General features: G+C 40.9%; 1 protein-coding gene and 1 long non-coding RNA gene across 3 annotated transcripts in view; one reads left to right on the top strand and one right to left on the bottom strand.

Moving 5' to 3' along the window:
- Positions 1–820: 820 nt before the first annotated feature.
- Positions 821–15,510, top strand: ZFP69B (ZFP69 zinc finger protein B). The gene is given in 8 exon segments (XM_055586265.1): positions 821–947; positions 4,877–4,890; positions 6,137–6,208; positions 9,156–9,225; positions 9,228–9,281; positions 9,546–9,641; positions 13,644–14,457; positions 14,459–15,510. Coding segments are annotated over 8 exon segments (1,590 nt in total). The 3' UTR covers positions 14,802–15,510.
- LOC129655623 (uncharacterized) overlaps positions 8,329–17,637 on the bottom strand; it is a 10,133-nt gene continuing 824 nt past the window's right edge. The window contains exons 2-4 of one of the 2 annotated variants that reach the window (XR_008716060.1): positions 9,670–9,726; positions 8,872–9,021; positions 8,329–8,537 (exon numbers count right to left, since the gene is read on the bottom strand). This is a non-coding gene — a long non-coding RNA (uncharacterized LOC129655623). The remainder of the gene's footprint in view (positions 8,538–8,871; positions 9,022–9,669; positions 9,727–17,637) is intronic. The other variant, XR_008716061.1, reaches the window with a different exon arrangement.

Below are 17,637 nucleotides of genomic sequence, written 5' to 3'. Positions count from 1 at the left end.
TCACCATCTGCAGTGATTTTGGAGCCCAGAAAAATAAAGTCTGACACTGTTTCCCCATCTATTTCCCATGAAGTGATGGGACCAGATGCCATGATCTTCGTTTTCTGAATGTTGAGCTTTAAGCCAACTTTTTCACTCTCCACTTTCACTTTCCTCAAGAGGCTTTTGAGTTCCTCTTCACTTTCTGCCATAAGGGTGGTGTCATCTGCATATCTGAGGTTATTGATATTTCTCCCGGCAGTCTTGATTCCAGCTTGTGCTTCTTCCAGCCCAGCGTTTCTCATGATGTATTCTGCATATAAGTTAAATAAGTTAAATAACTTTAAAGGTAGGACTGCCTAAACAAATAATTGGGTTTTATTAATTCCTTTATGCTTTTAGACATCAGCAGTGTTTTGGACCATGTGGGTTGTATCTATCCATGATCTCTGTGTATCTGTTGTAAAAGAAATTTTCATTGATTGGTGTAAGTTCTGACCATGTGATTGAACTTCCTAGATCCTTTCACTAACACTGATGTTTTCTGCCCATCGTGGTGATTGGGAATAAATACTTGGAGCCTCCAGCTGCCTGCTGAGGAGACAGATGGAGGCAAGGATGGGAGGTGTTCCTTGACAGCCTAGAGAGTAAAACTGTCCAGACTCTGGATTTTGGTGCTGTTTGTTCCCTGGGTTCCTGAGAGTGGAGGACACCTGTGCAGTTGTAAAGCCTCCTGTCAGAGACTCTGGCAGTTTCCTCATCAGAAAGTGGAGAAGCCCGGTCAGGACTCTGCCCTGTGGGTGGAGCCAGAGTTCCCCAGAAAGGAGTGCTTGAAGTCATCATGCTACAGTGACTCCTGATCACCTTGCCCACTGAGGCCAGTACCTGGGTGAAGCTGCACCATCCAGAGAAGACGGTGGTGGGGGCGCCCCTGTGGGAGGACGTGACTGAGATGTTTAAAGAGGAAGGTGAGACTAGACTGCTGGGTGGGAGGGAGGAAGAGCACCATCCTCCAGAGTGGGAAGGAATGTAGACATCTGAGCAGAAGCATCTGTTGGGGAGGCAGTTGGGTAAAAAGTCTCTGGAGTTCTTTATTGCTCCTGGCCTGAGGTTTTCCTAAATAGTAGTGGATAACTCAGCTCCAAACCAGTATTTTAGTGTCATGACTGTGTATGTTATTTCTTTTCAACTTCCTCGTGGGTGTGTGAGGCTGGGAGAACTTGCCTGATTTTCCATATTTTACAGTGAGGAAATGTGAATCAAACAAATGACCTGTCCAGGTGCCGGGTATGTAGGTCAAAAGTAGAAGGCAGGAGGGAAAGTACCAGGTGAGATGGAGTATCTTGTGCTCAAATAGCAAGGAAGAGCTCAGAGACTAATGGACCTGTGTTTAAAGGATGCAACAGCCCGGTTCAAACTGGGGATAGTTTAAGTATCCAGATTGATTGTAACACCTTAAATAAGTAAAATTCCACACATTCATGATGATACTTAAAATAGAGGAAGAACAGGGGAGAAAACTCATCTGTCAACATTGGAAGTGATTAAGACACTGATTTTCTTACTTTGAAATTATATTATTATGGGAATGAAGGATGCATTGACCATGCTTTTTAAATCCTTTTCAGAAAATACCTTCCAGTAATGAATGTGAAAGGAATGGTGGGATATTTTACTATAAATGAAATAATTGGAAGATTGATGGGGAATAGGATATTCACAAGGTGTCAAAGTTTCACCCCCACAAATGAGATGAAATGAAAGTCGCTCAGTCATATCTGACTCTTTGCGACCCCATGGACTATACAGTCCATAGAATTCTCCAGGCCAGAATAGTGGAGTGGGTAGCCTTTCCCTTCTCCAGGGAATCTTCCCAACCCAGGGAAGATCCCAGGTCTCCCGCATTGCAGGAGGATTCTTTACCAGCTGAGCCACAAGGGAAGCCCAAGAATACTGGAGTGGGTAGTCTATCCCTTCTCCAGAGGACCTTCCTGACCCAGGAATTGAACCAGGGTCTCCTGCATTGCAGACAGATTCTTTACCATCTGAGCTATAACCCCCCCCCCCCCAAATCACTTGCTAAATGTCAGGGAAAGAACATACTTTTCCAGTGGCAATATCTGGTGGTCACTATCTTAACCAAGTGTTCCAGTGATGGGATGACCTGACATTTTGTGCCTTCTGGGTCATATAATGTAAAGCACATGGCATCACCCATAATATATCCCTTCCTAAAATGTTTCAGTTCAGTTGCTCAGTCATGTCTGGCTCTTTGCGACCCCACGAATCGCAGCACGCCAGACCTCCCTGTCCATCACCAACTCCCAGAGTTCACTCAAATTCACATCCATTGAGTCAGTGATGCCATCCAGCCATCCCATCCTCTGTCGTCCCCTTCTCCTCCTGCCCCCAATCCCTCCCAGCATCAGAGTCTTTTCCAGTGAGTCAACTCTTCTCTTGAGGTGGCCAAAGTACTGGAGTTTCAGCTTTAGCATCATTCCTTCCAAAGAACACCCAGGACTGATGTCCTTCAGAATGGACTGGTTGGATCTCCTTGCAGTCCAAGGAACTCTCAAGAGTCTTCTCCAACACCACAGTTCAAAAGCATCAATTCTTCGGCACTCAGCTTTCTTTACAGTCCAACTCTCACATCCACACATGACAACTGGAAAAACCATAGCCTTGACTAGACGGACCTTTGTTGGCAAAGTAATGTCTCTGCTTTTGGATATGCTATCTAGGTTGGTCATAACTAACTTGATCCAAATTAAAGGCTGAACTTCTGATTTAAAGAAAATATAGGGGATGGAGAAGTAAGATAAACCTAACCATGAGGATACAGTAAGACGATACCAGTGTTTTAAAAGCCACTGTCGTGAAAAAAGTAAGAGAGGCTTTGAATAACAGCCACTTTGAGTGTGTGAACCTTGGTTGACTCCTGGTTTGGAAAAAAATCCAGGATAAAAGATAGTTTGGGAACAGTTGAGGAAATCTGAATATTTACTGAATATTTGGATGGATATTATTAACTCTCTGAACTGAGATAAGTGGTATTATGGTTATGCAGGAGAAGATTCTTTGAAGTATTCAGGGAGGAGGTATCATGACAGCATGTGGAATCTTAGTTCCCTCTCCAGGGATTGAATCCACGCCCCTTGCAGTGGAGAAGTGTGGAGTCCTAACCACTGGACCTCCAAGGAAGTCCTATGATATCTGCAACTCTGAATGGCTCAGAAAAAAATATAGATAAATGAAGTAAATATGGCAAACGTTAGTGATTATTGCAGAGAAGGCAACGGCACCCCACTCCAGTACTCTTGCCTGGAAAATCCCATGGATAGAGGACCCTGGTAGGCTGCAGTCCATGGGGTCGTGAAGAGTCAGACACGACTGAGCGGCTTCACTTTCACTGTTCACTTTCATGCATTGGAGAAGGAAGTGGCAACCCACTCCAGTGTTCTTGCCTGGAGAATCCCAGGGACAGGGGAGGCTGGTGGGCTGCCGTCTATGGGGTCACATAGAGTTGGACACGACTGAAGTGACTTAGCAGCAGCAGCAGCAGTGATTATTGAATGTGGGTGGAAGATATATGGGTGTTCAGTATTCATGATAAAAAGTTAAGGGAAAAATACAAGGACAATGTGCTTTTTAAAAAATTTCTCCAACCAAGATGGGTTTATTCAGAATCAGCAGAGAATTGCAGTTTGTGGTCTGCAACTACTGTGAACCATGTACAAGTCCCCAATGATAAGGATAGGAGAATACTTTTATAGAGAAAAAGGAAGTTGGAAGAGCTATAGTTAAAAACAGTCCATAGCTTTTTGCTGGCTGAATGCTTGCCATGAAAGAAGAGGAGTCTCTTCCTCCTGTTGGACTCTATCATTGCAGAGTATGAGAGCTCCCTCTTCTGGTCTCCCAATTTTATTTAATTGAGTGAGTGAAAGTCACTCAGTCGTGTCCCACTCTTTGTAATCCGGTGGACTATACAGTCCATGGAATTCTCTAGGCCAGAATACTGGAGTGGGTAGCCTTTCCCTTCTCCAGGGGATCTTCCCAACCCAGGGATCGAACCCAGGTCTCCCGCATTACAGGCAAATTCTTTACCAGCTGAACCACTAGGGAAGCCTTTTTTAAATTGAGGTTTCTGTTAATTTCTACATTTCCTCCTTTTGACCAAGATCTTCCTCTGGAAACTTGGTTAGTCAAGAGTCAGGTTTTCTAGTTTCATCAGCCCTTTTGTCTCTCAATGTCAAGAAAGTTCTTTCTGGGAATAGTGTCTTACATCAGAGGGAAAGTGTACACGTTGGAAACCTATTAAGGTCAATTTGAGTAAAACGAAGGGGTAGGAGGTAGAACTCTCAGGCATTTTTTTATCTCAAGTACTTATGTTATCAAGATCATAGACACTGGAGATTATCTGAAGCATTGTGTCATTGCAGCTTTAGTGACGAACTTCCAGAGGCCTGGTCTGGATATGTTGGGAAAGCTGTCCACCTATCTCTCATGATATTGTCTGCTTCAGTTTTAGGAAATATTTACTTTTAGGTCACCAGATGATGTGCATTTCTAGTTAGTGTCTTTTTTCAGGCGTGTCATGTGACTCCAGGAGTCTCTTCCCTGGAGTGTAGCAGCACAAGGATTGGTTAGCAATACCTGTTAGGAGCCTTTCTAGGGATATAATACAGAGGGTTTTTGGAGGTGTCTTTCCTAATGGATGAAATCTCCATTCTAAGGTGTGACGCTTAAGATCCTCATCTTTCAAGGGAGCACTGCTAGTGTTGGAGGGTCTCCTGTAGAGACGTGGGTCAGAAGTGGGTCTCCAGGGGGACGGGGGTACTGGCAGCAGCAATCCTGGAAAGTGCCCCTTGGCATGAGCCCTCTTGGAGGTCGCCGTTAGCCCTACTATCTCATGTGCTTTAATTACAAGTTGTTTTGTTTTGCTTTTTTCATTTGTTTGCATCTTGTGGGATCTTAGTTAACCTGACCAGGGATTTAACCCTGTAACCTCAGCAGTGAAAGTGCAGAGTCCTGACCACTGAACTACCAGGGGATTCCCTAGTTCATATATTTTTTAAAAAAGATTTATTTGTTTATTTATGGCTGTGCTGGGTCTTTGTTGCTACACACAGGTGTTCTCCAGGTGCGGTGAGTGGGGGCTACCTACTCTCTAGATGGGGTGTGCAGCCTTCTCACTGTAGTGACTTCTCGTTGCAGAGCACAAGTTCTAGGCGCTTCAACAGTTTCAGCTCGCAGGCTGTAGAGTACGGGCTCAGTAGTTGTGGCATATTGGCTTAGCTGCTCTGTGGCATGTGGAATCTTCCCAGACCAGGGATCAAACTCATATCCCTTGCATTGGCAGGCGGATTCTTTACCACTGAGCCACCACGGAAGCCCCATATTTTTAACATGTCAAATTCAGCCAGTATTTCTTGAGTTCTAGTAGCCTGGCAGGGTGTTATACTTAACTAGCAGATGGGGAAAAGTGAACCAGATAAAGTTTCTACACATATACTCATACTAATACTCAATTGAAGGATATAATTATAAAAATAAATAGAATAGGAGGCAGCCTGAGATACCAGATTAGAGAGAAAAACCAAGCTTTGGGGGAATACAGGGGAGAGGAAGTTTTTTTCGCATTAAGGGGATCTGATAAAACTTCACTTGAACTGATTCAGAAGGATACCTCGGTTTTTCACTGAGTAGGCCTTGGGGGAAAGTTCTCAGCTGGGTGCTATTAATATCTAGGTATGTTCAAAGAGTGGATTATGTGGTAGGTGTGTCCAGTATTTAGAGGCAAGAAATACTTGGAGAAATAGCTTTGGACTGTTTGTGGAGGATCTCGAAGTCTATGATATGATAAAGTGTTTGGATTTTTCTTTCTTGTAGTGGGGAATGTTTGAGGATTTTTGAGGTAGGTCTGTGCTTTTGGACCAGCACTGGTCATTGGGAAACATTAATCCTGTAATCAATGCACTGCAGATCCTCCCATTAGGAGGCTCCAGTCTGCTCTTGAGTGGCTCTGAATGTCCCTCTTTGTGAATGTATTGAGAGAGGGGCTGTGTTCAGCAGGTCTGCAGGAAGTTTTTCTATTTATGGGGATTTGGAGAGGTGCAAACTTCATAGCTCTTTTCCTTTCCCATCTTGGCTATCTCAGGATGCTGATGAGACCCAGGGATAAAGTTTTGAGGATGAAGTGACCTCTGGGTCCCTGACAGCAGAATCCTAGGTGGGTCGGAGTTTCCTGTCACTTTCATGAAATTGTTTCTCAGATTTTAAGAGCCCTGGACTTTGATTTTCTTTAGCTTGACTTCTTGGATTGGATTTTCTTAGCTTGTTTGAAATCAGCCTGATGGATTTATTTTACAGGTAATTTCCCCACCAGTAGTAACGTTCCTGAAGAACCCTCTTGTTTCTAGCAAACCTTTAGCCATTTATCCAACAAATTAAAAAATCATGTTTGTGTGTGTGTGTGTGTGTGTATGTATGTGGAAAAAGTACATAAAGTAATTCTTTTTTTGGCCATGCCACACAGATTGCAAGATCTCAGTTCCCTGAGCAGGGATTGAACCCAGGGCCACAGCAGTGAAAGCCCGGAATCCTAACCACTAGGCTACCAAGGAGCTCCCTGTAATTCTTGCTCTTAAAATTCACAAGATGTCATCCAGGGGAAAGACAGGCACTGTAAAACATTTTAAGCAACATTTTAAAATGAACAGAGTGAGGTTCTGATATTCTTGGAGATGCATGCACTTCCTTAAAGACCTTTGAGAGAGGATCTCTGGTCATGTCCAGGAGCAGAATTGTAGATGAATAGAGAAGTGAGTAGAGAAGCTGCTGACAGGTCACAAAGGGCGCAAAGGAAATAGGCTGAGCAGAAAAGGAAGGAAAGCGTCCAAGAGTCATACATTAGCTCATTAGAAAGCCGGTGGTACTGGCAGCAGGCAAAGTTCTGTACAACCAAACCCCAGAAGCACAGGGAAACTCAAGAGAGTTAGAGAATTAGAAAACCAATGTAGAAGGAGATATTAGAGAACAGGAGAGTTTTAAAGTGAAGAGATCTTAGCTTCCAAAATCACATGGTATAGGGTTTAGTCTCATGTCTTTGGGGCTTTCCTGATGGCTCAGACCAATGTAGGAGAATCCGCCTGCCAATATAGGAGACACGGGTTCAATCACTGGGTTGGGAAGATCCCCTAGAGAAGGAAATGGCCACCCACTCCAGTATTCTTGCCTGGAGAATTCCACAGACAGAGGAGCCTGGTGGGCTACAATTCATGGGGTCACAAAGAATCAGACACAACTGAGTGACTAACACCAAGTCTTTAACTTTGCTCAAATTCAGTTTTCCCATTGGTTAAATGTGGATGCTAGTGATGGCCTCATAGGGCTGAAATACATTCCAGAATTATTTACAATCCATTAAAAGCATTAAAATAGTCTGTATACTTAAGGAATTTGTTATTATTTCAGCCTTCTGGCTTCTGAGTTCTCTTCCCATTTGGTAATATTAAAAAAAAAACAAACTCAAATGGTTATTTGTGTAGGTTGTTCACAGCAGGCCCTTGTACTTCCCAATACAGTGTCTGCTTTGGTCAAGGGATCTTCCTTACAAGGCACAGTTCATGCTCCCTCCAAAAATGTGCTATTCTCACATACTTTTCTTACTAACAGAAATCCCTAGCTAAGGGTCTTACTCATGTAGAAATGTTCTGATTTATAACCAGTTCTTTCAGCCCAACCAGGGTCCCTGTCTTGTCTTGTGGCCTTAGCCTCCTTTTGGACTCTCCCCTTTCTCAAATATTCCTGATTTTTATTGTCCTTAAATTACTATATACTGTTCTACAACCTTCTTTAATACAGTTCATGAGTATTTTGCCTTCAGCCAAACTGCGAGTTGGAAGAGACAACTTACACGCTCCCTGCATTGTTTTGTAACCTCCATCAAAGAATCAGCCAAATGGTTTTCAAAAGACTGTCCATAGGAGCTGATGAAGGCTGAATGACAAGGAGATCTCCTTCTAGCCTTTCCCACAACAGAGATGGTGTTGGTCTTCTTTATAGACCGGGACCTGGTGGACCAGAGTCGAGGAAAAGAAAGAGAGAAAAAGAGAGAAAGAGAGCAGGATCTCTCAGGTTACATGGAAAACCAATGAAGCCCATACACAGGACTTGTATTGCTCATGAAGGCACAGGGCGTCCTCTCAAGGAGGTCTTGAAAGCCCAGGCGAGAAAGTGAGTTTGGTAGGTTTCCACGCTCCAATGAGAATGAAGACAGAAAGAAGGATGCGGGGCACCCAGGTCTCTAGCGGAGCAAGGGTATTTTATTAGCAGAAATGCACGCTTATATATATATCTTTAGTAAAATGATTACTCAGCTATTACATAGAGTGAAATTTCATCAGTTGTAACAAAATGGATAGTCTAATACATACAAGGTCGCTAACACTGAAAAGAGTCACTGAAGGGAGTTCCTGGAAGGAATCCAAGCAGGTACCCTTTCCCATGATCTCAGTCCTGAGAACTGCGTGCAGCTCTACTCATTCCTGGAATAGGAACTGATAAGGAACACAGAATCCTTGAGAAATGGCACACAAAGGAAGAAAAGTGCAACATGTTGTATTCCTTAAAGTTGAATGTCCCCTGACAAGATGGGTTCCCACGTGTGGCAGGCTTTCTCATACAGATTGATAGAGACCTATCTGACCTGAGGTGGAGAAGGCAATGGCACCCTACTCCAGTACTCTTGCCTGGAAAATCCCATGGGCAGAGGAGTCTGGTAGGCTGCAGTCCATGGGGTCGCTAGAGTCGGACACAACTGAGTGACTTCACTTTCACTTTTCACTTGTATGCTTTGGAGAAGGAAATGGCAACCCACTCCAGTGTTCTTACCTGGAGAATCCAATGACCGGGGAGCATGGTTGGCTGCCGTCTATGGGGTCGCACAGAGTCGGACACGACTGAAGCGATTAATTAGCAGCAGCAGCAGACCTGAGGAGAATCTCTGCTGAGGGCTGTTTTTCCACCTCTGTGATAGATTTGCTAAAAAAAAAAAAAAAAAAAAAAAAGAAGAGGGTCCAGGGTCCAATAAAACTTGGCTACAATCTCTTAGCATATAGAGAAAGTTAAAACAACTTCCTGATTCAGGCTAAAAAGAAATATATTTGATGTTCTAGGAACCCTTGACCTTCAAGGACATAATTGTGGACTTCACCCAGGAGGAGTGGGGGCATCTGGCCCCTGCTCACGGAATCTGTACGGGGAGGTGATGCTGGAGAACTATGGAAATCTGGTCTCAGTGGGTAAGGGTGGATTCCCTTTGTAAGAAGAACCTGCCTATTGGAATAAGAATCTTTATTTCTAACTGAACTGCTCTGCTTGGGCTTTGGGTTCTGTGTTAGAAATTTCTAGTTCCGTTTGAACAGCAAGTCAGAACTGCTGTGGTCTTTTCTGCCCTGGTCTTTCTACTCTACTCTGCAGAAGGCCTGACTAACAAATGACTGTCTCTAAATTCTTGGGATACCTCTCTGACCTCAGCACATGCAGTTTTTCCTTCTTGTAAGCAGGATACCAGCTTTCCAAACCTGGTGTGATTTCCCAGTTAGAGAAAGGAGAAGAGCCATGTCTGATGAAGACAGAGGTTTCAGGAGGTCCAAGTCCAGGTAAGAGCAAGGCAGGTGGAGCCCTTACATTTGCCAGAGAGTTCACTTAAAGGCTTCTCCAGGCCGTGGGGAAGGCTGCAGTCACCTGGGTGAGACCCACAAAAAACTCGATTACCACTGTGTCCCTCCTTTCCTACACTTGCCTCTTCTCATTAGTTTGTCTGGAGTCAGAGGAAAAGAGATGGCTTTCTCTTCAGGGTTAACTGCCTTTACCATTTCTTCTGACCTGACTTTTGTGGTTTTCTTGCTTTCTCCAGCATTCTAAACCTTGCCCTGATCATAGTTTCTTTCTCCTGTACATTCAGATATCCATGGATCTCTCCTCATTTAAAACAGTGCTCTTGGTACTTCCCTGGTAATCCAGTGGTTAAGAATCTGTGAAGACTTTGTGTTTCCACTGCAGGGAGCATGGGTTCAATCCTTTTCAGGGAACTAGGATCCCTCATGCTGCAGTGCAGCTAAAAAAATCAACCAACCAACCAAACAAAAGGAACACAACAAAAGGCAAACACCCAAAAAAAATCAGCACCCTTCACCAGATTCTTAAGTCATTTTATCATGACTTTCTCTGATGATTCCATTTAAATTTTTCCCCTATATTCTATGACTATCCCTTCAATTTTGATTCTCTTTTTAACTTGGGTAATTTAACTTTTATTTCAGATAATACACGACTCCTTGAGAAATCACCACAGAATTCCTTCTTAGCAAATCCAGTGGCTTTTAATAGTCTTTGACTTCTAAGAATAGTAAAAATGACACTGTTTTCCAAGCTGGTTTCTATGAGTCCTGTACCTACTTTAACCCCATATTACAAATGAGATAAAGAAGGTGCTTAGGTTAAGAAATCTGTCCATAATTGTTTAGCCACTATTAGGTGGAATCCGTGTTTGAATTCTAATCATTGTGCCTCCACAGTTTGAGTTCTTATGGTGCTTTCCTACAGGGCAGGACCTCACCACCTTCGTGGTATTGTTTTCTTCCATCAGCTAGTTTAATAATATTTGTCTCTTTTGTCTCTCTTATTGCTTCTTCAATGCTTCTCATCAGTCTCCTTCTTAATGCAGGTGTATCACTTATGCCTTTGTTAGGTTAGGCTAACCTACTATAGAATATAGACTCTCAAGTTTGACTCAAAATGAATAGGGCTTTCTTGCTCATATATTGATCCGGGGAAGTTGGTTAGTTCAGTGGACAGTTTTTTTACCACTTTGCATTCAGGGACAGAGATTCCTTCCACATGGTAGTTCTGTCATTCTTGAGGGCCTCCTCATCATCTAAGTTTGGCCAGCAGTAGAGGAAAAGCACAAGGAGGGCATGGCAACCCACTCCAGTATTCTTGCCTGGAGAATCCCCATGGACAGAGGAGCCTGGCGGGCTACAGTCCATGGGGTTGCAAAGAGTCAGACACGACTGAGCGACTAAGCACAGCACAGCGCAGCACAGAGGAAAAGCACAGAGGAGTTCATTTGGGAGGTTTTTATGGGCCAAACTGGAATGGCTTACATCACTTTTCACTCTTATTCACTTAATGGGGGAGACCTGTTACTTCACTCAAATTCAGGGAAGATTGGGAAGTATAGTATAGTTGTGTGTCCAAAAATAAGGAGATGTTTCGATGAACAGCTAACAGTCTCTGCCACAATCCCTGAGGAGCCTCTCTCTTTTACACTGCTGTCCTGTTTCTGCACAAACTCCCACAGATGCATTGTGATGTTCTCAACTATCCCTTTGATATCTGTATTCTCCATATCTTCATTTGTGTCATACATGTTCATATGAACTCTATTCCCTCATCTCCCTGGTGTTTGGAACATCTCTATATAGACACACTGTTGTTACTTCAAGCGCAGTACATCCAAAATTGGAAGCAATTATCTCTCCCAAACTAAGTTCTCATCCTGACTCCTCCTGTCCTTTCAGCCTCTAAGACTAGAAATCATTGTATCAGTAAGGATGTATCATGCTTTCTACTTTGTTCCCACCCCCCCCCCCCCATCCTCCATGTTTTCTTCTTTGGTTTTACCTACTCAGTCCACTTCTACTCTTCATCTCTGTTGATGTACTCTTAAGCCAGGTTCCCATTATTCCATGCCAAATTACTTTAATTTCCAGCTGTATTTGTGGATATCTTATTTTCTTTTTCAGAATCATTTTGAATGTTACTGCCAGATTGGACCACTCAAAACATCTCATTTATCTTGTTTTTACCCTAAAAAGAAGTTAAGTGACTCCTTATCCCCTATAATAAGTAATCCAACTATCTCTACTTGCTTTTTGAGTCCAGTCCAAAATTTATCCTGCTATTACCAAGTACTTTGTTTGTACTTTGACTAAAATGAGCTTGGACATCCTGGAGAATAAATTTGCTGTGAACAGAAACTATTGATGCTTTAGGATGATAGAGTCTAGAATAGTTGGATAGAAGTAGAGAGTAAAAATCCAGGAAACTCCCTCATCTGATTTATAAAAATCACATCTGAAAATGCTGTGTCATGTGTACTATGGATATATTTACCCTATATATATATATTCTCTATCTTTTAAGATTTTACAGTATAGATAATATTTTGTCACAAATTAAGAAACCATTTTTCACCTCTTATATAGACAATAATCATGAAGATAGATAAAAATCCAGTGAAAGGCACCCATATTCACCAATAGCACATATACCCATAACCTAATAATTTATTTTTAGTAAATCCTATGAAACACTGACAGAAGTATACACAAATTTATATATAAAAAATAAAGGGAAAAAATGGAGACTACCTAAATATTTTTCAGTAGAGAAAAGTCAAAGAAATATGTCTATAAGTGGAATGTGGGCTTCCCTCATAGCTCAACTGAGAATCTGTAAAGATTTATCTGTAAAGAATCTGTCTACAATGCCAGAGACCTGGGTTCAATCCCTGGGTTGGGACGATCCCCTGGAGAAGGGAAAGGCTGCCCATTCTGATATTCAGGCCTGGAGAATTCCATGGACTATATAGTCCATGGGGTCGCAAAGAGTCGGACATGACTGAGCGACTTTCACTACTTCGCTAAGTGGAATGCAGTTGTTATAAAGAATATTATAAATCTAAATGTACAGACATGGGGGGGCATAAGATATATATGAGTTAAAAAAACATGCAGAATTATATTTATGACCATATATACACAATGCACATATTTACATGTATATATTATTGAGAAATATCTGAACAGATTCATTCCATAATCCTAAGAGAATAAAGGAAATGGAGATGAAATTGACAGAGGCTACCCTTTTTTAGTGAATGCATTTCTATATTATTTAATGTTTTATTTGAGCATGCAAAACATATGAGGTACTTAAATTTTTTAAGTGAATAAAATTTTGTCATAGAAATAGGAGGTTGAGATATTGTGTTAAAATTCTTATCTTCCTGTGTTATCTCTTGATATTTGCCCTTATAGTGATGTTTTCTTCTTAGTCCATTTCCTCTTGCAGTTCTCATGGATGAACTCCTCTCAGTTTTCAAAGTCACTTTCACATACATTTTTTTTAAAGTCTTTCATTTTGTATAACTCCTCAGAGCTCCATTTATTTACTTGGCTGTGTCAGTTCTTAGTTGCAGCATGCAGGATCTTTGTTGCATCATGAGGGATCTTTTGTTCTGATGCATGGACTCTCTAATTGTAGCATGCGATGTCCAATTGTGGGCTCAGTTGCCTGGTGGTATGTGGGATCTTAGTTCTCCGACCAGGTATCAAACCCATATGCCCTGCACTGCAAGGCAGATTCTTAACCACTTGATCACCAGGGAAGTCCTATCTCATATTCTTTTAACAGCTTATTTGTTTTGACCACTTTGTTATTTTCATATTAGCTCTTTAGGTGGCAGGATCCTATTTGAAGACTATTCAGCCCTCCTGTACCTAGTATATATTATTTTTCCCTCCTCTTTGCACTGTGGCCATTTATTTTTGAAGTGCAGTGAATATGGATCATTTATATTTTTGGATTTCTTTCAGATTTGGAGGATGAAACAGAAACCAAAGAGACAACTTTAAAGAATGACATTTCATGGGAAGAATTACACCATGCTCTGATGATGGAAAGGTTCCTGAGAGGAAGCACCTTGATTTCCACATTGGGAAGAATCTCCAAATGTCACAAGTTAGAAAACCACCAGGAGAACCAAGGAATGGGTGAGAGACAAATCCCCTTGATCCACAAGAAAAGGCTCACTCAGGAGAGAGGCCAAGAATCTAACAAATTTGAGAAAAATATTAATATAAGCTCAAAAGTTATAGGACCAGTAGGCCCTCCAGAAAAAAGACACCATAGATATGACATATCTGGCAAGAAAAGTAGATGCAATTTAGATTTGATTAATCATTCAAGGAATTATACAAGAATGAAAATCTTTGAATGTAATATATGTGAAAAAATCTTCAAACAGTTCATTCACCTTACAGAACACATGAGAATTCACACCGGAGAGAAACCTTTCAGATGTAAAGAATATGGAAAAGCCTTTAGCCAAAGCTCATCCCTTATTCCACATCAGAGAATCCATATTGGTGAGAAACCCTATGAGTGTAAGGAATGTGGGAAAACCTTCAGACATCCATCATCTCTTACTCAACATGTCAGAATTCATACTGGGGAGAAACCCTATGAATGTGGTGTATGTGAGAAAGCATTTAGCCAAAGCATTGGACTGATCCAGCATCTGAGAACTCATGTCAGAGAGAAACCTTTTACATGCAAAGACTGTGGAAAAGCATTTTTCCATATTAGACACCTCAGGCAACATGAGATTATTCATACTGGTGTGAAACCCTAGTGTATGCAGTAAAACTGTCAGCCACAGCATATACCTAACTCAACACAAGAGAAGTCATACTGGGGAAAGACCATATAAATGTAAGGAATATGGAAAAGCTTTTAGCCAGAGAATACATCTTTCTATCCATCAGAGAGTCCATACTGGAGTGAAACCTTATGAATGCAGTCATTGCGGGAAAGGCTTTAGGCATGATTCATCCTTTGCTAAACATCAGAGAATTCATACTGGAGAAAAACCATATGATTGTAATGAATGTGGAAAAGCCTTCAGCTGTAGTTTATCACTTATTTGACACTGCAAAACACACTTAAGAAATACCTTCAGCAATGATGTGTGAAATATGTTCAACATCAAAGAATCCCCCAGTTGGAGCAAGAGCCTCTAAATTTGGATTTTCTGACTTTCAGATTTCAAGAACGAATCATTTTTTTTAATAGTTTGACCCAATGTTACAATTACTAATTTTGCTGTGTTAAAAAAACAAACTACCTATTATCAGCATTGCTTCAGAAAAGAAAGGGCATTTTATTATTTTAAAATATAGGAAGACTGTAATTATAGAAAACAGTCTCTTACATTAAATTAGTTTTATGGAAATTTCCCAAATTTGTCTTTATTTTTCTCATTTCACTGTGGGCCAGTGAAATCATCATGACAAGCCAGTGATCTGTGATTGACTTTGAGAGTCATGGATTTAAATATCCCTTTAATGAATCAGAATAAAATATAACCTTTTACTATAGTCCTTTATATGGCTAGAAGAGGTAGAAATAAAAATGTCAATTGTCTCATTCTAGAAATAATGTTAAAGAGAGTTTTCTAGACTTAATAGGTAACCAGCTAAACATGAGGTACTTACATTTTTTGCTTTCATAGAGAAAAATTGGCAAATGTTTTCTGTAAAGGGCCACATAATAAACATGTTAGGTCTTGTAGGCCATATGACCTCTGTCAGAACTACTCAACTCTATCATTTTAGTGCAGAAGTATCCAGAGACAATATATGGGTATCTCATCTGTGGCACTGCTAATGTTCTGGGATGCTTTGTTGTAGGTGGCTGTCCTGCTTTGTGGGATGTTTAGCAGCATCCCTGGCCACTGGATGCCAGTAGTTCCCCCTTCCACAGTGACACCAGAAATTTCCCCAGACCTGGGGAGGGCAAGATAATTCCTAGTTGGGAACCACTGACATGAATGAATTGGTATAACTGCTCCAATCAACTTTGTTTAAAAGACAAGTGTTGGTTTGCATTTAGCCCGAGGATTGTAATTTGCCCATTCCACTATGTAAAATGAATATATGTATAATGATTAATACTGACACTAGACTACCATTTAATGTCATATTTGTACGTTCACTTATATCTATGCCAAAAGTCTTGTTTCCTTATCAATCTCTTTGGTATTTTGTTGCAAAAAGGTTTTTTAAAATCACAATTGTAATGCTGTTGTGGAAACCTAGGAATTATTTATGGAGATATTTATGTAGACTTTAGTTCATAATGATGCTTTTTTTTTTTTATTCATCCACAAGTGCTTTGGGATGTATCTCTAAAAGATAACCACGACTCTTTTAAGACTTAACTGCAATGCCATTATTACACCTAAGAAAATTAGACCATAATTCCTAATACATATTGATGTCTTTTGAAGATAGATATATTAAGATTGGTGGATGGCATTTTAATTGTCTTTTACTTTCCAATTGCCAAATGTATGGCATTAAATTAAAAAATGTGTTGTCTTTTGAGCGAGAAGGTCTTTGAAACAGCCCTTAGAAAAACACATTTAGGGGCCCACCAAAGAGGACCAGGAAGACGGTGATTGCAGGGGCCAAAGTATGAGAGGCAGGGAAGTATGAGAGGGGAAGTGAAGGAGTTGATTCGTAGTACTTCACTGTCTTTATAAATACTGCATCCTTTCAAACATCAGTGGAGATTGGTCAAGTTCAGCTTCTTACTCTTAAATGGCAGTTCAAAACAAACAATTTAACTGCCTGAATGTTGTGTGAACTATCAAAAGTAAAGCTCTTAATCCAGAATATATTCCATTATCTCTAGATATTTTATATTAGTATGTTTACCTGAAAAAAACTGGCTTCTAACTCTTAAGTCCTGTATGACTTTGATGGGCAGAAGGACAGAATGAGGGTGCTCACTGTGCCTCTTATATGTTCTTCCATGTTTCTGTCATCTTAGATTTCCCAAGAATTCGGGTTTTTTTGATTGCTTCCTTTAGTGAAAAGCATGGGCATCACTTTTCTCTATCTACAGTCTGTGTCTCAGTGATCCTTCATGGTCTTCTGGCTTAAAATAACATCTCTGTTGGTATTTTATGGTTGTATCAACTGCCAAATTCATGTCTCCAGCCAAGACCTCCATTCTGAACTCTAGCCTATTCCTGCCACTGGGCCTTTACACTAGCTGTTCCTTCAGACATCCTACCCTTCCTTCCTCACTTTTGCTCAAATGTTACCTTTTCACTGAAGCCTGTTCTGACCATGCTACTTAATATTGCAACCTTTCCTTGCCCCCTAACTTCTGTATTCCTTCTTTGTCCATATCACATATTACATAACATACTAGATATTGATAATTTACACATTTATTATGCTTATTATTTACTCATATTTTCCCTTAGGAGTATGTAAGCTCCATGAGAGCAGGGATCTGTTTTGTTTACTGGTGCATCACAAGTGCCTGGCATACAGTAGGGACTCAATAAATACTTGCTGAATTGTTTTGATTTGAACCGAATTGAACTGGGTATCTATGATAACAATAGAGAAAGGCAATTCCTATACTTTCTCATCTAGCTTTTATAGGTGAGGAAATCTTTTTGTTTCCTTTTTTTTTTTAACACACATTTTTATTTTATGTTTTTAATATTTATTTTTATTTGTTTGTTTGGCTGGCCAGGTCTTAGTTGCGGCACACGGGATATTTAGCTGTGCAATGCAAACTCTTTAGTTGTGTCATGTGGGATCTAAGTCCCTGACCAGGGATCAAACCTGGGGCCCCTGCATTGAGAGGGCAGAGTCTTGGCCACTGGACCACCAGGGAAGCCCCTCCTTCTTTTCTTTACAAATAGATCAGAATTTATAAGCTTTTAAGAATGGTGAATCATAACAGACATACTTTTAAGATAGCAGGTTATTTTTTAAGTTAATTTGT

The sequence above is a fragment of the Bubalus kerabau genome, chromosome 6, assembly GCF_029407905.1.
Source record: "Bubalus kerabau isolate K-KA32 ecotype Philippines breed swamp buffalo chromosome 6, PCC_UOA_SB_1v2, whole genome shotgun sequence".
Lineage (NCBI taxonomy): Eukaryota > Metazoa > Chordata > Mammalia > Artiodactyla > Bovidae > Bubalus > Bubalus kerabau.
Note: the sequence above shows the minus strand (reverse complement) of the source record. Positions and strands in the feature narration are given on the sequence as shown.